This window comes from Gavia stellata, chromosome 2 (genome assembly GCF_030936135.1).
Source record: "Gavia stellata isolate bGavSte3 chromosome 2, bGavSte3.hap2, whole genome shotgun sequence".
NCBI lineage: Eukaryota > Metazoa > Chordata > Aves > Gaviiformes > Gaviidae > Gavia > Gavia stellata.
Window position 1 is genome coordinate 29106344 of NC_082595.1, and position 21814 is coordinate 29128157.

The 21814-nt window shown below is 37.1% G+C and overlaps 1 protein-coding gene across 2 annotated transcripts in view; it reads left to right on the top strand.

Annotated features, from left to right (window-relative positions):
- Window positions 1-527: 527 nt before the first annotated feature.
- LYST (lysosomal trafficking regulator) overlaps window positions 528-21814 on the top strand; it is a 65324-nt gene continuing 44037 nt past the window's right edge. For both annotated transcript variants that reach the window (XM_009810638.2, XM_009810637.2), the window contains exons 1-12: window positions 528-719; window positions 3048-3138; window positions 5935-8020; window positions 9760-10792; window positions 12399-12560; window positions 13232-13388; window positions 14625-14851; window positions 16202-16268; window positions 17067-17176; window positions 18245-18668; window positions 19912-20056; window positions 21058-21231. In XM_009810638.2, the coding sequence (XP_009808940.2) occupies window positions 528-719; window positions 3048-3138; window positions 5935-8020; window positions 9760-10792; window positions 12399-12560; window positions 13232-13388; window positions 14625-14851; window positions 16202-16268; window positions 17067-17176; window positions 18245-18668; window positions 19912-20056; window positions 21058-21231 (4868 nt within the window). The remainder of the gene's footprint in view (window positions 720-3047; window positions 3139-5934; window positions 8021-9759; window positions 10793-12398; window positions 12561-13231; window positions 13389-14624; window positions 14852-16201; window positions 16269-17066; window positions 17177-18244; window positions 18669-19911; window positions 20057-21057; window positions 21232-21814) is intronic.

Below are 21814 nucleotides of genomic sequence, written 5' to 3' on the forward strand. Positions count from 1 at the left end.
CCCCTTGAAACAATCTGCATACTGTTGGAATACATAACATGATAGAAGATAATGTATTCAAATAAACTATTAAAGAACATGTTTTCTGTACAATGCTGTGTAAGAGCTGCCTGTTTCCCCCTTATGCTTCAGGTCAAATACCTTTTTGAATCAAAGGTTGAAGCTCACATCTAGGTTGCAAAGAAAAGTTGAAACCAAGTCATTAGCTTTCATTTATGCAGTGGGAGGAAATGCTGTGTGTCCTGGGCTTTTACCTGATTTATAAAATTAGTGTTTGGGGTTGTAGGCTGTTAGCTAAAGTTTCACTGAAATAAATGTAGTTCTCTCAGCTCATTCTTCCAATTCCCTTCCACCCTACATTGGTATATTGATTCCTCAGTTCTACAGACACTCCATCCTTTGGCGGGGCGGGGGGCAGGGGGGGGTACAGGGAAGAAACACTCTTCTCTTCCCCTGTCTTTTTTCCATGAGGAATGTATTTTCTGATGGATTTAATTTCTGTACTTTCCTCTACTTACAGCTCAGACATGAGCAGTGCCAGTAACTCACTGGCACGGGAGTTCTTGACGGATGTCAACAGACTGTGCAATGCAGTGGTACAGAGGGCAGAGGCCAGGGAAGATGAAGAAGAAGAAACTCATATGGCAGCACTGGGACAATACTTGGTTCAAGGCCGTGGGTTTATCTTGCTTACCACGTTGAACTCTACTATTGATCAGGTAACAGTTTTTCTTACCTGGTTATAATTTTTGCATTGAGCTTGGACGATGTGGATTTGTCTGGCTCATGGTTGTCTTGGTGCTGGTTTTCTTGCCTTTTTATTGTAGAGTGGATGGGTTAATTGTGAAGACTAGAAGTTCCAAAGGATATGTTGCAGTTGCATTCTGTGCTTCAGCAAGAACAGAAAAAGTAGCTAATCATATAGCTGTTTGCCAGCCGATACCGATGGTTGCTAAATTTTTGACTTGTTAAGGCATGTGTGAAGCTGAAGTGCAGTAGCTGGGTGGAAAGAGGCAATAGGTTAGAATTTTCAAGAGAAATGAGTGTTTACTGAACCTGCAGTACAAACTGACGGTTTTTAATTTGAGAATGTCCTCCTGGCTTAAGGCAATAAAATTAAAATACACACCTTTATTTTATGTGCTGTGAGATACATTTTTGCTCTGTGTTAAGTAACTTGCTTTTGAACATAATAGTAAATATTTACTAACTTTAGCTTAAAAGAGAAAGCATTTTAGAAGAGGTGGTCAGTTTATACTATTTTTTTAGGTAAAGTCTCGCACACATCCCTGTAGCTGCAGATACCCATTTCCTTCTCTTCTTTCTCTTCTTCCTTTTCAGTACTATTGGATATGTACTAAGCAATGGATAGGATGAGATATGCATTAAGTCTTTGGGCATTGAAACTGCAGATCCCAAGTGAATCTGGGCTGAGTTTATTCAGCCTTTGTCTTAGTGAGGTCAGCTGTTAATGCTGGTCAACTTCATCTTGGAGGTTTGCATTTTCTTCATGAGGTGACTTGTGCTAAGACTCCAGTGGGGTCTGCTGGCTTGGTTCTGGATTCCAGTAGGTGCACTGGCTAAACAGTAAACCCACAGACTGCAATTACGTATAATTGCTAAGAAGAATCCTTACCACTTCTAGAGCTGTGCATTTTTTTAAATGTCACTCGAGTTCTGTATAGTTGCTGTTAACAGAGGCTTCAGGACTAGACCTGCTGGAAGAACAACTGGCTTTTGTGTAAGAAGAAAATGGGGATTCCATATGCCTCCCCTCCAATAAAAACCCACTTCTGAAGTAGAAGGAGGGGAAAAAAGCTTGTGGCATTCTTCATGAAACATCAGCAATTCAGCAATTATTTCCCGAGGGAATACGTTTTTTAAGAAGGCGGGGGGAAGAGGAACTTGATTAATGAGGAAAGTCAAATTCTGGAAATGTGCCACTGAAATTTGAAAAGTTAATACTTTGCTTTTTCCAGTCATTATTGTGCTTTGAACACTGTATTGCTCATTCCCATTCCTAATTAATTTGTCTTGCTGAGAATACCTTCAGTAGCAGAAGGGATTTGGGAGAATGGCTCTGAAAGCTTAGTTTTCAGGTCTAATTGTATTTAGTTTTAGATTTTTTAAATTTTCATCTAAATTGATAGTCTCATCAGACAAATATTAACTATTTGTTTATATATATAGCTCTAAAACTATATATATACTCTGTATATTTGCTATATATTTAACTGTAATTATTTAAGTTGCTTGTCTCCATACATCTTAATTTCTTTGCTACCTTGAATTTTTGGAGAAGGATGTTGCTTCAGCTGCATAACCCTGAGTGATGTTAACTGCCAAAACGCTCAAGTCAGTTTTGTGTTTGAAAATTTTTGATTTTTAGGACTGAAACCATTCTGATAGTGCTGCACACCACCCAGTAAAGGAATTATGTTTGAATTCCGTGCCTTCTACTGCTCCTCTCTGCATTGAAAGTCTTAGTGTTGAAGTCTTAGAATCCCAGTAGGATGATGGGTTTTTAATGGTTATTCTGATTTTTTTTAATTAGGAGTAACTTTCCCTCTTTCCTCCCATAAAATTTCACCTTTCTATTGTGAGTCAATAACATCACTTGATAAATGTAAGCTTCTTCATTTGCTTAAAGGTGTCATTTTGGAGAAAGTAGAAAGTATCCCATAAAGTTCTTTGAAGTTCCATTGTTGTAACTACAGAAGTTTCAGACTTGTCTTCGGCTTCATGTTGGCTTTGCTTAAATCAACAAGTTATTTGCTTTTGACTTCTCTGGGTGAGGAATTCCTTCAACAAGAGGGATTAGGAGAGCTTCATATAGAAACAGTTGCAGAGGTGTAATAAATATCTTAAATGCTTTCTGATTGGTTCTAGCTAATGATTGCAGCACTCTTTGCAGTTAAGTAATATTTTCAATGCCTAAAACAGCAGAAAGGCATAGGGAACTGAATGTCAAATAGCTTTGTAAAATAAAGAAGGCTAATCTATTTTTTAAAAGTACAAAACCTTTTTTCTATTTGGTTCTAACATAGGAGCTGACATGTCGGGAAGAACTTCTGACCCTCCTCCTGTCACTTCTGCCTTTGGTGTGGAAAATCCCTGTCCAAGAAGAAAAAGCAATAGGTATGCTTTATCACTTACAGTATTAAGGACCTAAGAAGTGGTTTGTGTATTACTACAGAGCCTAGGACTCCCGACTAAATAGTAGTAGTTCGTTGTAATACATGTCCTGTTAACATAGAATGAAGATGTAGATTTTGTAGCGAATTTAAACTCAAATACTAAGGTTCTGTCAACATACAAGGAAGATCGAAACTGTACAGAGAAGGTAAAGGCTCTTGGTCAGTGTGAAAGGCAATGCTCACATTACTGTGTAGCTGAACTTGATGGTGGTAAAATTTTTTTTTCTTTTCAGGTGATTTGGAAGGAAAAGAGATTTGAAAGAGTATATGATATTTTTGCTAATGTGAAGTGTTTCATGATGGGTAGAAGGGGAAAGCATACTGATTCTTTTTAAAAACAAAAAAGTGATACATGCTGATACTGGAGACAGACTTTCTTCTGAAACTGGAGAAATGGGAAGAAGGAGAATAAGCTGAAAGCCAAACAGTGAACTACGGAGTATGAAGGAAGTGCAATGTTATCAGGGAGACAGGCCCCGAAAAATAGAATAATACTGGATGATTATGAACAGAACCAGGCTGCATTCCTTAAAATATGTTGTTCTGTGTCAGAAACTGATGTGCTAATTGAGGAATCAAATTGCAAGGGTTCAACTGCCAGAGTCAGTTTAAAGTGAACTAAAGAAATGAAAGGGATGATACAAAATAAACTCTGTGCAAAAACTGAACCAGGAAATGGCAGCAGTTTGTTCGTTTTGTTTTGGGCTCTTGCATTTGTCTGATGCATTCTTTTCCCTATTAGAGGATAAAACAAAGAGGATGAAACAAATGAAGTTACCTGTCTGTTTGAGAGAGTTCCTAAGGATTCTTACCTGAAGCTCTCCCAATTTTTTTTGCTATTTTAAACTCCTACAAATTGAAGGCTTTTGTTAATGTTTGTAGACTTGGAGTATTTAAAGTGGCAGTTGCATAGCACTTCTTCTATAACGCTTCCTGCTTGCTCAGTTGCATCATTTTTTCATGCACCTGTAAGCATGATTGAATTAAAGAAACATTTTGGTTAACTTATGAGAGCTTAGTGACTTTTCCAAGGTTAGTTTAAAATGCTGTTGTGTAAATAGGTTTTAAGATGTTCTGGGTTTGCACTCTGCATAATGGACAATTTCTGCTTCTACAAATTTCCCTCTCATAGCACTGATGCAGTAAACATGTGTATCCAGTTGCGCGCTAAGAACACTTTTTTCTCGGCCTGAAATAAATCCATCTGTATTAGGCAGCTTTTTTCTTTCTGTGCAGGAAATGTCCTTTGTTTGATAAAGTACTGCTTGTTAATGTCCTGCCTCTGAAGCAGATGTTTCTACCTTAAGCATCACAACTGTAACTTTATGAAACAGCAAGGCACAGTCATGCTAGCACATGGAAGCATCTTTTCTTTCAATTTGATTAAAGATTGTATCTATTGTGTGGGCTTTTCGGGTTTGGGGGGTGCTGTTATTGTTAACTATCACCATTTTTCTAAATACTAAACTTACTGGGTGGTGGATACTTGCAGTTGTTTTAGGCTAGGTATTTTATTAGGCAAAGCAACCAGATACAGTTCTGTCACTACTTAAAAATAATGATGGATTTTATCCAAGAACACAGACTTTTTTCTCTGCCTGCTTTTTTGACAGCTTATTATCTGAGTTTACCAATACAAATGAACTGGTGGTACTTGCATTTTATTATTAAAAATCTTCTTGCCCATTGAATCATATTTAAATTTTACATTCGCTATTTCATACTGTGTACTTGAAAGGTTTTTTTGCCTTGGCTTTTGTGGGAATATTCAGCACCCTAAACATTATTCTTTTCAATCTCCCTTTTGTCCCCGACTATTTTAAAATCCACTATTTTTATTTCTGCTTTTTGTGTTTGGAACGATTAATGCTGAAGTAAAGACTGAGGTCTGTATACTTGATGATCTGCACTGTTTTTAGAGAAGTTTATTTTTTCTATTACCACTAGTATGCTAACAATTTCTTTATGCATTCTAAGAGGACTGGGAGTTAACACACCCAGTTCCTATAGTGGCTGAGTTGCAAAAAGTGACAATGGATCATCAAGTTGAAAAAGACCTTTTTTCTCCCCCTTAGTTTTTCTTCACTTGTTGTTGGATAGGGCTGTTGGCAATGCTTATAGTGAGACTTTGAGTATATCAAATGGTATACACAGAGTAAATATAGCTTGAGTAACTGGCTAAAACTGCTTCCATGGCTAAGTAATAGAGGAGATCTCAGAGTTGGTATCCTGCTGATTAATATTTACTTCTACTATATTAGTATGTCGAACTTATCCAAATTTAAATTGAATATAACCAGAGGCTAGTGGCTATATTGTTCCTTTGTATCCAATCTGTAACAGGCCAAAAGATTTTCAGACTAAGCTTTCTTCCCTTTGCTTACCAAAAAGTCCTTTCATCTACCTTGATAGCATCCTTTCTTAAGGGAATGGAGTAGCTATGCCCACAAAAAAGTTTTAGGAAACTGTCTAGCACAGTTTTGTCTAACCCTAGTTAGAAAATGAATTAATTTGTGTAGGCTTTGAAAATAGCCTGCGTGGTTCCTAAACATGAATTGTTGCTGACATTTTTTATAATGAAAATGTCGGACATAGGTATATGCAAACCCATGACCCATTAAGATACAAATTTATTTCATATTTTTAAGCTGAAAGTATTAAACTATAAAATGAGGAAAAATGCTTTACTTATTGTAATGTTCCTGAATGTTCCTTTGTTATCTTTCTGTTTCAACAGATTTTAATATACCCTTTACAGTAGATATATGCCTGACCAAAGAGAACAATACAAGTTTTGTGAAATCTACTCAGGAAAAACTAGGCTTAGATGGAAGCATTCATTCATCTCTTCAGACTTCTGTAAAACTAAATCCTCGATCTCGAAAAAGTGGACGTCTGCGCAAAACCACCCATCGTTACTCTGTGCGAGATGCAAGAAGATCTCAGCTGTCCACTTCAGATTCAGAAGGCAATTCTGATGACAAGACTACTGTAATAACAAAACACAGACGCTCCCAGTTACTGCAGCCTTTTTTAACATATCCAGTTAGGGACAGCTACCTTGTAGGTAGAATTGATTGCCTGCCTGCAGAAGTGGTACCAAATTCTAATCCTGATGCCTCTAATCTAGAAAATTCCAGCCAAATTATTCCAGCACATGAGCTAAACCCGGAGATTTTGAATGAGCCAGCTGCAGGAATTGCTGAGAGCAACATGGATAACTCTCCTTTTGATTTATGCCATGTCTTATTGTCACTCCTAGAGAAAGTGTGCAAATTTGATATTACTTTGAATCACAGTTCTGCTCTTTCAGCTAGCGTGGTGCCCACATTGACTGACTTCTTATCAGGATTTGGAGACTGTTGCAATGCAAGTAGTAACACAGAAAATGAAGCAGTTTCTACAGGGTGGACAGAAGAACCTGTGGCTCTGATCCAAAGGATGCTCTTTCGAACAGTGCTGCATCTTATGTCTTTAGACATTAGCAATACAGAAACAATGCCTGACAATTTACGAAGAAATTTAACAGACTTACTTAAAGCAGCATTAAAAATCAGAATTTGCTTGGAAAAGCAACCTGATTCTTTTGCTCCAGGATGCAATAAAACACTACAGCAACCGGTTCAGGATGACTTCATATTTTCTAGATATCATCACAGAGCCTTGCTTCTACCTGAGGTTATAGAAGGGGTCTTGCAGATTTTGATCTGCTGCCTACAAAGTGCAGCCTCCAATCCATTCTACTTTAGCCAAGCTATAGATCTGGTTCATGAGTTCATACAGCATCAGGGATTTAAGCTGTTTGAAGTAACAGTGCTTCAAATGGAATGGCTGTGTATGAAGAATGAGGGAGTAACTGGAGAAGCCTCAGAGCATCTGAAAGCCCTGATCAACAGCATCATGAAAATAATCAGCACTGTCAAAAAAGTTAAATCAGAGCAGCTCCATCAATCAATGTGTACAAGAAAGCGGCACAGACGATGTGAGTACTCCCACTTCATGCATCACCACAGAGATCTCTCTGGGCTCTCTGTATCTGCTTTTAAAAACCAAGCTTCCAAAAACCCCTTTGAAACTGCTGATGGAGAAGTTCATTATCCTGACAGATGCTGTTGCATTGCTGTTTGTGCACATCAGTGTTTGCACTTGTTGCAACAAGTTTCTTTAAGCAGTACTTGTGTTCAAATTCTCTCAGGTGTACATAATGTAGGAATATGTTGTTGTATGGATCCAAAGTCTGTGATTGTCCCATTGCTTCATGCTTCCAAGTTACCAATATTAAGAAACTTTCAACAGCACATATTGAACATCCTTAATAAGTTTATATTGGATCAGCTGGGTGGAGCAGAAGTTTCTCCAAAAATTATACAGGCATCATGCAATATATGTACTGTTGACTGTGATCAGCTTGCTCAGCTGGAAGATGCCTTGCAGGGCAATTCTAGTGATGCTGGTCTTGCATCTAGTTCATCTTGCAGAGTTCAGGGAATTCTGCCTAGCAGTGGATCTGAAGATATGTTGTTGAGATGGGATGCATTGGAGGCTTATCAGGACATTGCTTTTGAAGAAGACAAACTACGCGGCATGCAGATTGCTAGCCATATTTGCTACTTAATTCAAAAGGGAAATGCAGTGGTCCAATGGAAGCTATATAACTGTATTTATAATCCTGTGCTTCAGAGAGGGGTTGAGCTAGCTTGCCATATTCAACAACGCAGACTAACTACAGCTGATAAACAGACATGCAGTTACCATAGCCAGTGTTTGCCTTCTGAAGTACTTCAAATTTATTTGCAGACACTCCCTGTGTTGCTTAAATCCAGGTTGGTTGATTTTCTGTTTATTAATTGCAAACATATTAATTATGTACAGATCTTTGTATATTTGTTACTGATCAAAACATAAGTTTTATTTGGACTGTAGGCTGCACTTGGATACTGTAGGGGTGGCAACAAGATAAATGCTTGCATAACGTAAGATTTAATCCTAGATTCATAGACCATAGAAAGTCAGGGCTCTCTACCAATCAGTTATGGTCTTCAACAAGCCCAAGTGTGTAGAAACAAATAAAATCTTTGTCCAATGTGATATGCTCTTTGCCTCTTCATTCCTCATGCTAAAGCAAGTCAGGAATGTTGAACAAATTGACATGTCACTTTTCTGTGGGAATTAGACTACTTAGTTTTCTGATCTGTTTCCCTTTTTCCTTCTAGAATGGTCTTCATAGAAACCACCTTTCAAAAATAAGGGTTGAGAGGTTTACTTGTCTTGAAATAACTGTTTCCTAATTTACAAAATCCTGTTCATTTAAACATAGGGATTTTTTAAAAAAAAACAACAAACAACCTTCAAACATTCTTCCAAGGTGTGAAATAGAAACTTTCCTGTTTATTGTTGAATTGATAAAATAGTTGTTCAATACAATCTATGGAAGTTTATTCAAAATGTGAATGTGTCCTTTCATCCAGGAAAGATTCTGATCTTTTCTGTTGAAGTCCTGATAGACTGAAGTGAATTTAGTAGGGTTATCTGAGACAAATACAAAGAATAGACTAGTATTCCAGTTTATTAAAGGATTGTCTAATACCTTTTAATTTTTATCCTAACCTAAACTGTATCAGAATCTATTAATTTTTGAAAATGTACTTAGTGGCAAAGAGGCAAGTAAAGAAGTAAAGTTTAGATTTAAAAAAGTTTTAAGATACCCTATTTCCTACTGGCTTAATGATGGGAATATACAAGTATGTACACGATTCATTTGATCCTAGCGTGTAACTTCATCACAGTAAAAGTTGACCGTGGGGGAAAGAGATGGAGGGTAAGGAAGGTAGATGTCTACAAGCAAACATAGTACACTAAGAAGCTTACAGATCCTTACCCTAAATTCTGTATGAACTCAGTGTAATCCTTGGGGTAGAAAGAAGGGAAGAATATACTTGGAAACAAATAAACTGAAAGGTTTTTCAACATTGGACATCCTGGCTTAACAATTGCACAAAAAGTTGTGCTTGAAAGGTATTCCTGAGTTCTATCTGAAATACATTGTCCAGGCAACTAATAGACATAGCTAGTAAAATGTCTTAGAACCTCAAGTGTTTTTGAGAAGGAATCTCTACTTTCTGGTGAAGTCACAGAACTGAGAGAAGTAAAAATATTTACTAGCTCCAATTGCTAATAGAAAGTTAAGGTGGGGAAGTACCACTAAAGAGCAAATGTCATAAATAAAGTTAATTAAACACCTTTAATGTTTTGAACATCATAGATCTTTGTGGTCTACATTTTAGAGGTTAATCAATATTTCCTACATTATATCTTAAAAAAAATTTAACTCTCTGCTACCAGATGGATGATGCTTACTCAGGATTCTAGAGTACTGCAAACAAATTCCTCCTCTCTTTAATTTACAGTTTATGGTAATTTATAGCAATTACTGTAAGCATGATCAGTCCTTGGTGTTACTCAGGTGTGTAGAACAAAGGGTTATATTTGGGTGAGATGTGTCATCTGAACTACATGAATTTGTGGCTGATTTATAAGGTAACTCTTACGCTTTCTCTTGCAGGGTAATTAGAGACTTGTTTCTGAGTTGTAATGGAGTGAATCAAATGACTGAGTTAAATTATTTAGATACTTTAAGAAGCCATTCTTTGAAAGTGTTAGAGACTTTGATACTCTGCCTTGGTGATCAGCAGAAAGACCACGCAATGCCAGAACTGGAAGGCCTGAACAGCGAACAAAAGGAGTCTATGTCTGACTTGCCTGCTTCTCTTTGTAGCCGGCATGCTGCTTCAGAAGTTCCTCAAAGCCTGAGCAAGTTTTATGCTGGCTTGAAAGAGGCTTACCCAAAAAAGAAAAAGTTTGTGAGCCAAGACATTCATGTCAACACAATAAACCTATTCCTCTGTGTTGCTTTTTTATGTGTAAGTAAAGAAGCAGATGGTGATCTGGATTCAGCTAATGACTCTGAAGATACATCAGGATATGATAGTACAGCTAGTGAGCCGTTAGGCCACAAATTACCATATCTGTCACTGGAAACCCTTACTTTGCCCTCTCTGGAACATATTCACAGGGCTGCAGATACTTGGTCCATGTGTCGTTGTATATATTTGTGTAGTTCAGTTTTCCAGAGACAGTTCCATAGACTTGGAGGCTTTGAAGCATGCCATAGATTACTAATCCTGATAATTCAGAAACTTACAAAAAACAGTGAAAAGGAGCAAGAAAAAAGGGAGAGAGTATTGAGTGAAAGCAGCAGAAGTTCACATGGGAGTCCTCGCGGTGAGCTTCTCATCAAGGATGACTCTGTTCAGTTGGCTAAAAGCAGAGAGGTGACACAATTGGAGCTCAATAGTTCTGACAGTCTTGCTGGTGCAGAACAGCTGGTGCCTGAATGTGTCTCCTGTGACAGCTCTTTGAGTAGGGAACACACTTCAGTTACTTCAGTTGCCAATCTTGAAGGGATAAAGACTTCTGTAAGAGAAGAGACTGAGTGGGCTCTTCAAGGTATCAGGCTTCTGGAAGCTCTGCTGACAATCTGTCTACACAGTGCAAGCACCATGCAGCAGAAGATGGAAGTGGAGATGTTTCACCAGGTACTATGCAACTTCCCTTAGCTTACTTCACTCATACTTGTCATTCAATATTATTTTAACAGTAATTTAGTCAAAAGTTCCTTTAGACATGAAAAAAGCTTATGCTGCTATTATGGTACCCTATTTTTTGTATACTACTGAAAGCATACAGCTAAATGATGTGCTTGGTAGTCAGGGGTAGTGGTCAGCAGCCATGAAAGAATGGAAGTGGATGGATGAACAAACTGGCAGTTGCTGCTTCTGAGGAGGCATCTTCCCATGTGCCAACTTGTCATTTATTGTATTTAGTAAGATGCTGGTAAGGACCTTGCACCCCTTTGCTTGTTCTCCAACACGATCTTTGTCCACCGCTCTTTTGGGTTGGATCCCTGTTCATGCCAATTGCCTGCTTTTTGGAGGCTGGGAGAGAGCCTTCCAGAATAGCAGATTCATCCAGGCTGGATGAGATTTTAATCTTGCTCGCTTTTTTGCACTGCATTTCTGGTTTATTTTTCATGTATCTGTTACAGTTTAGGCCAGCATGGTCAATATGGCTAAGGGCTGAACTCAACATCAAATGCTGTTTTCTGGGTTAATGTATCTTGAGTCCCAGGGAAGACTGTGATCCTGGCAGATGAAGATTTTGTTTTTCTGCATAAAATGGTCCTGACTAAAGGAAAGGGATGGTTTCCTCTGACTACAAAAGCAGTTGTGGATGTTGACAACTATGTATTACTGGCTGACTATGGCTGTATTTTTTCTGGTCAGTTATGGCCTGCTTTTTCTTTTTTTTCCGTGTAGTCCTTTTGTCCAGTCCCAGATTCCCCAGAGGCTGTCTGAACTGGTGAGATTTGAATGGTGGGAGAGGCTTGGTTTTTTGGAATTGTATTCAGTGCAGAATGTGTGTGACGTCGGTAGGATGGAAAGACAGCTGCATAGGCAAGACATGAGCGTTATACATAGTGACTCACACATGGCGTTTTTGATGACAGTTCTGAGCAGAGCATGGCGTTTGAAAGAGGAATATTAGAGGACACAGGTACTGAAAGGACACCTGAAAAAACTATTACTTAAGCCTTAGAGGTGAAATAATTCAGTGTTCCACAAAGTTGTTAATTCACAGAAGACACCTTCACTGTGCTTTCATGTTTTAATTGCTATCTTGAATTTTGCTTGGCATTTTATTACAAAAGCAGGAGGCGTTAGGTACAGGAGAGAACTGGAAACTGGAATTCTGTCTGGGCCACGTGCTATTTTTGTGAAGTTGGATGTGTCACCCTCTGTCTTGTTACCCTCTCTAGTAATATTGTGGTGTGATCTGAATGCACTGTGTACTTGAAACTGTTTGAGATGTTTATTTTTGAAACAGTGCTTTCACTTGCAATGTTTGGGAAACAGCACGTTGCCATATTTTTTTCAGTGTGCAGTTTGCTTAACCAACTAAATCTGTCATGACAAGGGGATGAATCTTTCTTGTTGCAAGAGACTGGATGAAGTCGTCTGGTTTTCACTGAGAAGTCGGATTAGTGCAGGTGGAAGGGGAAGTTCTTAAATGAAAGTACTAGACCATTTCTGTTAGCCAAAAGAGAATAACATGAATCAAAATGTTTGTCTCCTCAAAACACAGAATACCTGTGTGGATGATATCTTACTTCAAATAAGAGAGCAGCTTGCTCAATCAAAAGTGATAGAAACTGACTTGGCAAAGCCTCTGTTTGATTCACTGCTTCGTGTTGCGTTGGGCACTTTTTCTGCTGATCTGGATCATTCTGAAGAAAAAATCGAAAAGGTATGAAATAGCAACTAAGTAGTCTAATTCTAAATACCGCAAGGTTTGCTCAGTCAGGTTTATGTTGTTTGGGTCTATTTTTAAACTCAATAGGACATGTTTAAATGTGTTTGGTTGTTGTGGCTGTTGAAGATTGATTCTCCGATTCTCATATGTAAGCGTGTAAGTTGAATGCTGGTTATTGATATGCTCCCCACATTCACTGCTCAGAAATGAGTCATGCCCCGAAAAGGAGCAAGCTGTGTTATGCCTTATGGACATAACTGAAACAGATGTTCTCTTCACTCTTTCATCCCACAACAGAGTGTGACAAACTCTGAAAGGGAGAGCTTCAAACAGGGATGACCTTAGTGGCTGCAGATGTATCCTCACCTTAAAGTGAATGTCAAGGTGCATGCTTATGGTGATAGTGATTTTGGAAACAGTTATTCTTAATGCATTGGCCACTTGCTTACCAAAGCTTTGGTCAGGTAGTTAGTAAGAAAAATCCATCTTTGCAGAATCCATTTTCCATGTAAGAATGAAGTATCCATAAAAAGTATCTCAAGTTTCTTGAAAGTGTATGATTAGGTTGTTTCTTTTGCTAATGGGCTTGGAGAAAATAGGTGCCTGGAAGGTTCTAAATTACTTGCTTTTTCTGACCAAAGATGGTAAATTTCTTTGTTATACAGACCCATTACACTGAAAAGGAGCCTGTGTCACAACCTGGAGATATTTCTGAAGAAACTGAAGAATCACAGTGCTGTAGTCTTAAACTTTTTGCTGAAGAGGAGGGATATGAAGCAGATAGTGAAAGTAACCCCGATGATAGTGAAACCAAGAAGGAAGGTAAATGTGAACTTTCTGACTACACAAAGCAGTCTTTGTGACACAGCAAAGCTTGCTTGTCCTTTGAGAGGTACAAAAATAGGGTGAACATCAGAGACCTTTAACAGATGGAAATAGTTTAACTTTTTTACTTCCAGTAGGATGCCATTACAGATGGAGAGATGATGAATATTCTTACTGACTGTTACAGAAACTGTTCTGTTGTGCTTTTCTTGGTTTATGTGACTCTTGCTCTAAAGTCATGTTGCTCAAATGTATTATTATGGTCTAAAGCAGTTTTCTCCGGATATGCTTATTAGTAGTTTGTCTGAGAATCAATGCTCAATTTTTTTTTAGTATTATAACAATCTGGTAGAAATTACGTAGTCTAATTATATATCTTTTTACTCATTCAATGACTGATGTGCACATCTCTTGCTGTATTCTGTTTGTGTAATTAATTTTGAACATGAATTTGCTTTAATTTTCCTTTGTGCTGAACATGTGGATGCTTATGTTCTTGTATGAGTTCAGCATGAGTAGTAACAGCCTTTAATAGAACTGCATTCAACTGTTGCTGTTTGCCTGTGTGACTAGGGTTTACCAACAGATATACAACATTTTAAAAGCATTTCTGAATTAAAAATTTAACCTGAAATATTTCCATGAAACATTTGCATGAAATGCATGTCTGTACCAAATAATTTTAAGTAACATGTTTAAAGTCTTTCCAAGATGTAAGAGGAGAGGCTTAAATGTTGGATTTTCTGCTTTTTTATTGTCATGGAGATACTGTCATGTGCTGTCATATGCATTTTCCCGGTTAAATAACTAAACAACTGCTTCCCCCAACCTTTTAACGTGAAATAAAATAATTTAAATTTATCTCTGTTCTTGGCAGGCTCAGAGTTCTGTATAGAGGCTTGAGGCTCTATTACAGCGATTTTACTGTCATGTTTCATGAATTGCATATTTCATCATTACTATGTGTCCAGTTCCCAGGAAATGAAGGCACATAGTTTAAGAGCATGTAATGGGAGAAGTTAATCCTTGCCCTGCTGTATTGGCAGGAAAATATTAAAATCTGAAGCAGAATAGAAGGTTATACTAACTTCTGAAAAGTGCTTATAAACTAGTGACTATTTTGTTTTGTACCTATGACAAGGTTGGAGAAAGTATGTCCTTGGGTGTTCTGTTTAAATCATGCAAACTATATTCAGCTGAGTAAGTTTCAGCAAGGCAAGTTTTTTCTTTCAGGAGCAGACACAAAGGCAGAAGGAGGATGTACTGGTCCTTTGGGTTATTTTAATGACCTAGCTGAAAATATCAATCAAGGAGAATTAATGTATCCTGAAATCTGCATGTTAGAATTAAACTTGCTCTCAGCTGGCAATGCAAGTTTAGATGTGCTTGCTCACGTATTCCGAAGCTGCCTGAAAATCATCAGCCAGAAGGAGAGAAATGCCACTGTGCTTATAGAACAGGTAAAAATGTTATTAAACAAAGGCAACAGCTTAGCAGTTGTATATCTTATTTTTTCAGTTTTATACTAACAGTATACCTAATAGTGATCTCAAAAATATTCTCACTTGTTAGGGCATTTCATAAGATCTGAAACAATGTAAATGACTGATATTGCCAGCTGCATTGCATTTAAGTTATCAGAAACTATAGAAACTATAGTTAACTAATGTATTGAAAAATATTTGACCTACAAAGCTTTTGAGTTTCACAGTTGCCTTATTTTATCAAGACTAGAGCTATAGATACAGATTTAATGATTGTCAGGGCATTGAAAAAAAAGGCAAATATCTTGTACATGTATATTTGTAAACATTCTAAATATATATGTATTTAGTATGTACTTTCAGAAACTTTCAGTGATGTACCTCAAATATTTCATGCTTTTATTCTTCCTAAGTTTATATTAGAAATAGTTATGCACATGTTGATGTCCCCATGATCCTTTGGAATTTTTGATGGTTAGCTTGTTTTTGCTTTTTAATAACTAAATTGAATATGCCTCTTTTGCAAAAGAGGAAAATATGGTTAAGTAATCTAAGCTTAAAGTGCTTGTTTATATAATCATTTGACTAAGAAGCAAAGTTAGTGCTTTACAGCTTAAACCAAAAGCAGGAAAGGAAAGCATTGTTTTATTTCAGTACTCCAATTGTTTGTGTGAATTATTAGCTTTAAATCACTAGCACACATGTGTTTCTCTTTTCTGAACTTCAACACATGAAACTACTTATAATTCAAAATAATCTCATTTTCATTACTCTTCAATACCGTTTATAAGCAATCTATCAAACTAATCAGTTTAGAGATTTTTAATATCTTAAATAAGAGCTTTTTCAAATTACCTTTATCTAAGATGCATTTGTGAAGGATGCTCTTAAGCACAAGGCTTTAATTTTTTTTTTGTAATTACTCTTTAATCTTGCATAAAAAGGTTGGGGAAAGGTTGAATTTGCTTTCAGTATTGCATCACTGTATACCAACATGCTGTATTTTTGTCACAGCCTGTCAAATCCTGTAATTCTGTTATGGGGAAGAAGTCAAGGGAGATCTCAGCTGCTAAATTAATTGATAATGGCTCAAAGGTTTCTTTCTAGAATCATTTGGATTTCAAAGTCTCTCTTCTGCAGCTGAACTGTACATAACATGAAAGAATGTTCATTAGCAAATATAAAAAATATTTCCATAATTTTAAGTAACTGGACTTGTCTTTAAAATCAATAGTAGGCAAGAATAGATCGAAAGAAATTATTTCTTAGTTCTTTGAGCTGGTGTATATTCTTCAGATACCAATTTTCCCTGTATTTTTTTAACAGGGAGCTGTTAAACAACTTTTGGGAGGATTTCTGAACATATTGACACAAACGGAGTCTAGTTTTCATGGTGAGTTCAAGCTCTAAGTAACTTAAATACTGCTTTTTATAACTTACATATACACACTCAAATTTTTAGTTCACAATGCAAATGCAGAATTGACAAAGCAAATTGCATTGGCATGTGTGAATTTATGCAGCTGCTTTAACTTGTGACAAGTATTTAACTTTTGTGTAAATACAGGGTTATTTCTGAGTTAGTGGAAATCTGTTATTTAAACACATAGGGTGACAATGCTAATAAACATTGCTTGGAAAAATAGCAGTTATCTTACTGATTGAATCTGACTTTACCACAACATAAGTTTTTATTTCAACTTTCTTCGTAACATGGGTCTTAGAAATAAAACTCAATCAAGACATTACTAATTGGAAAACAGCTAGCTAATCCAAGAATGTGGGAGCAAATTAAATGCTTGCCCTAAGGTGGCTTCACTTAATGAGGTTGTTCCACAGCAGGAGATGATGTAAACTCATCCCAGGACTTTGATCCCTGGCTTTGTGGGGAGAGCCTTTGCAATGTAGATGCTAGGTTCCCAGACTTTCAGACTCCACTTTACAAACTCAGGAGCCAGACTTCCTGTAGCCATCTAGATTCATTCAATGAAATTTTGAATTATAGTGTCAGGAAGTACTGTTGGAACTCTAGAATTCATCTTGTAATCGTTACTGCTTCCTGAATTTGAAATGTTTTTGCAAAACACACTGAATTCCAAGTTAGTATTTCCTCATAATAGTATGGAATATGAATTTTCAAAGCTTTTAAAAAATTCTTTTCAAGAATATTATTTTGTCTCCTTATTTTTAGGATGTCAGATGGTGCTGGTAGACCTGTTAGTTTCCTTGATGAGTTCACAGACATGTTCAGAAGAGCTAACTCTTCTTCTGAGGATGTTTTTGGAGAAGACACCTTGTACGGTATGTATGGAGTAGCACATAGCAAAATTCAGAGGCTTAATGGGAAAAATGAAGCAAAAAGAAAATCCTTTTTGTGTCCAAGTGTTGGAAAATAAGGAGACTGTAACAGCAACATTCTAATTGACAGACCAAATAAAATTTGCTTGTTGAAATAATTAATTCTCAAAACGTGAAAAGGAAATAGGAAATAAGAAAAGAGAGGGTTTTGAAGTGTGTGTTAGAGTCCTGGTAACTCTCTTCAGCACAAGAAAACAAGATTTCTCTTGAGGAGACTGACATGGTTATGGATGACAGAACACTGCGATACTGTAAAATTTTAAGTCATTCCTTTAAAGCTATAAAACATCTTGCTATTTCAGGAATGCTTTAGCAGCAGGAATTACTTTCAAAACTGTCTTAAGTTCGTTTGTGTAACACTGGAATCTACTGCTGGTGTGGGATATACTGCTGAAATACCTATCTGTTGCTTTGTGTGGGAGTCTGTAGAAAAAAAAAACACAAGCAGAAGGAAATAAAAAAATACTGTGGAGTCTGAAATAGTACCAAACCAAACAAGGAGACACAAGTCAGTTTTTCAAAGGTAGCTTGCAATAATTGACTAAGTAACAAGATAAACTTTTTGGCCTAAGGGCTCAGCTAGTTTTGTTACTGATTATGCAATAACAAACTGATGGCCTGTGTGTGTGCATTCTTAACCAGCCTCAAACATGGGGTAAAAGGTGTGGTCTTTTGTTGAAGTATAAGTTAATCTGTTTGCACATAACAACTGTGAGATAAGATTGTGCAATGACAACCAGCTGTGGTTCAGCTGATTCCTAAGCATGGTAACTTGAAGACTGATCTGCCCAGAGTAAATCTCCATGGCCTGTTGGGCCATAGTCTGTTGAAGTTGCTACTTGATGCTTTCTAAATGTGTGTCAGTTTGGATATGGAAGTCCACCTCTGTTGGGAAAACATGAATCCAAATTTAAATTAAGAGTGGGGTTCTGTTTAGTTAGATGACACTTGACTCCATGGTGTAAACAGTTTGATTTTTTTTTTCTCATTTGTTTGGTTTATTTCTTCTAGGAGATACTACTCAAGGGTGTATTGAAGATTATAGAAACTAATATTTATATGAACCCATTACAGTACCTTGCTTTCCCTTTGCTACACGGCGCAAATTTGAGTAGTAGTTCTTCACAAAAATCTGCTAGCAATTCCAATAGCAAAAGTGCTGGATTATTAAAAAGAGCAAAATTTTCACAGACCAAGAAAGAGGCAGATGGTGAAAATCTGAGTCACCAGCTGCTTTCTTCTTGGCATGTAGCCCCAATTCACTTGCCTTTAGTTGGACAAAACTGTTGGCCACACATGTCTGAAGGCTTCAGTGTCTCACTGTGGTTTCATCTGGAGTGTGCTCATGAAACAGAAAATTCAACACAAAAGGGGAAAAAAAACAAGAGAAGAAGCAGACTGGTAGCTGTAAGAGAGAACAGCTTTGACAGCACAGGTGAGGATATAGTACTTCCTGTTTCTGTTTAGGTAGCACTGAAGGATTCTGGTTACAAGTATTACTAGTTGATGTGCCATATACAATTTTTTCTCTTATGATGGATGTTAAACAGGAGTGGTAGTCTTTCTGATTTTTCTTTGATTAGTGTGTCATATACTTAAAGATTAAACATTTCCAGCCTTAGTCCTTAACTTAGATTAATGCCTGCTTCCTTAGGAGTTCAGTATTCTCACTGAATTTTTAACTTCAGTAAAATGTCTTTATGCTACTTCATGGTATGCTGAAGAAGATACTAAATGCTGCAGCTGAAAGGTTATGAGAAAAGACTGTTCTCAGTTTTATTTGGTCTCATGTATTGATGAAGCAAGTGGCTTTTGTGTTCTTTCTCTTTAATAGGGAGCTAGTAAGTCTTTGATTTAGGATTTAAATATTGGAACTCTTAGCTAAGAGATGCTCTGAATCCATCAAGTCAGAGCCTAAGGCTGACTCAGTATAAATCTTCTAACTTTACTTGCGTGTGTGCCATTGTAAATGTCAACAGCTGTACAACATGCCTCTGTTTATACTTTTGTACAGACCCACCTGCTCCCAAACTCTTCCGAGCATAATCCTTTGGATTATAATGTGTAAGAGGAAAAATTCCTTAAGTTATTAAAAATGTCTCCCAATCACAATACTTGGAATACCTTTTACTGTACTTTTTTCTTTTTACTGTATTTGATTAAAAAGGGGGGAAACCCAATCCTGAATCTTGGAATTCACTAGAGCTGCTTTTGTTAGAAGGTCTGTGCTTTTGCTTGGTAAAGTAAAAATATTGAATGCAAGATCATGCTTAAAGGGTAGTATGACTTTTGAAGAAAAATCTAGACTTCTTTGTGCACACTAAGACTTCCAGTTCAACAGAGGAATGTAATATGATATGGCATGTCAAAAGCATCATTGAATTAGACTGTATTCATGCTTAGTGGGTTTACATGATTACAAACAAAACCATGTGAAATGCTGATTTAATATCAAGCTCCTCTGTTTCACTATGAGACCTAGGTCTCTTCAGAGAGTCGCACATATTAGCTCACTTAAAAAAAAAAAAAAAAAAAAAAAACAACTAAAAACCCCCAACTAAACAAAAAACAATTCTCTGCAGTATCCAAACTATTTCTTATCACACTTGATAGCTGGTAGGACAGGCGTTGTTGTTGTATTGTACTGTAATTGGATATAAACATGTTTATATTTCTAGAAGAAACGAAGTCTATAGGAATTGAATACCTAAGCCTGGGAGATAAGCTTGTTGAAGATGGCTGTATTCATATGATTTCACTGGGTTCCAAAGCGTTGATGATACAAGTCTGGGCAGACTTCAACACTGGAGCATTCATATTTCGGTATGGTGTATTAGTCCAAAAGTAGTCTTGTGAACATATGTATTGTTACTTCTAGTAGCAGCTTGCAGAGGATACTGGTGGAGAGTAGAAAGCTTATTTCTGTAGTAGAGTCATCTTGCACACTGGTGGCAACATCAAGTAAGTTTATTGCATACAGATCTACAGGATTACTTGCTTATAATGTTAGTCTCTGGTCTTGCATGTTTCATGTGGTCATATAAATAATTGCCCAAAGTAAGATGCAAGATCAGTCATAAACATAAGGTAATGCAAAGTAGCAATTCAAGTATTAATGAAATCACACAATAAATGGGTGAAGATAAGCAAAAGCTTTTGAAGCTGTAGGTTTTCACACCTCGGATGTGGAAATTGCTATTAATTAATACTTACCATAACAATCTTGTTTTTAATCTTCTGACTACATTTTAGCCCTAACTTAGTTCTCGTAAGTAATGTATCCTTAAAATGGGACTAAAGCTGCAATTTTAGAACACTTTATTTCACAGCATTCAAAGCACCTGCATTTTTTCAATAAACTGAACTTCTCTGTAAAACAGAGATAATATCCTTGTCTTAAATGTAAGCAGATTCATGCAAACAAGTTAAATAACTAAGTTGAAACCGTAATGTGAGGATTTCCCTAGCTTATGTTGAGCACTCTAAATATAGCATTGTGATTAAAAAAAAATATCTGTCAAAGTTAAGGAATGCAGTCTCAAAGTAACTGAGGCTGAAAAAATGCAGATTTGGGGCTTAAAATGCAACTTTGAAAACAAACACACACACTCGCTTTTCCTTTTCTGTTGTGAGAGTGGTCAAACATTGGAACAGGCTACCCAGGGAGGTGGTAGAGTCACCATCACTGGAGGTGTTCAAAAAACGTGTAGACCTGGCACTTCGGGATGGTTTAGTGGGCATGGTGGTGTTGGGTTGACGGTTGGACTTGATGATTGCAAAGGTTTCTTTCCAACCTTAATGATTCTGTGATTCTGTTTTCATAGGATGTGCATGGATCCAAATGATGAGATGAAAGCTGGTCTGCTGGCACAGGCTGAATCTCCAGAGAATGTTTTCCTTGTGGGCAGGTGGCAGCATTTGGCAATAACGTATCTGCAGCAGCCAGAAGGCAAGAAAAATATCCATGGAAAGCTGTTGCTGTGGGTTTCTGGTCAGAGGTAAATTAGTTGCACCTAGATACTTATTTTCTTAAAAAGATGTTCTCTGGTAGGAAAACATCTGCACTATTTTGATGCAAGCTGAAGTTACAGTTGACTAGTCTTCTGAGGGTAGGAGAGGGGTGTCTTACACGGCTAGGAATTCGATAGAAATATCCAGAATGGTCTTGATTGCTTTGAGAATCTTCAGTTCATACTGTGGATCAATGCAGACAGTAATGTTTTTCTTCATTACGAATAAGTGAAAGAGGTAAGTACTGCAAAAAAAGCTATGGCATGAAGTTAGCAGTAGGCATAATGTCTCTGGTTAAGTTAAGAATCTGAATTAAGGAGGTATAGTTCAGGTACTGGCAATATTGTTGGAAGTAGGAATGAAGAAGAGATAGAGAGAAGGCAGTCATTTTGCTCCACCGAGAGAAATGGAGAGGGGAGAAGTTAAAAAAAAAATATTTTAGACAAGATCTGAACAGGTAGTGGGAAGTATTACTTCTTCCACTGAAAACTTAAGATCCATGCTCCTAAATGAGGTACCTGATGTTAGGTTAGGTGGGTGTGCCCCTGCATCAAATATTCATTGGTTAGA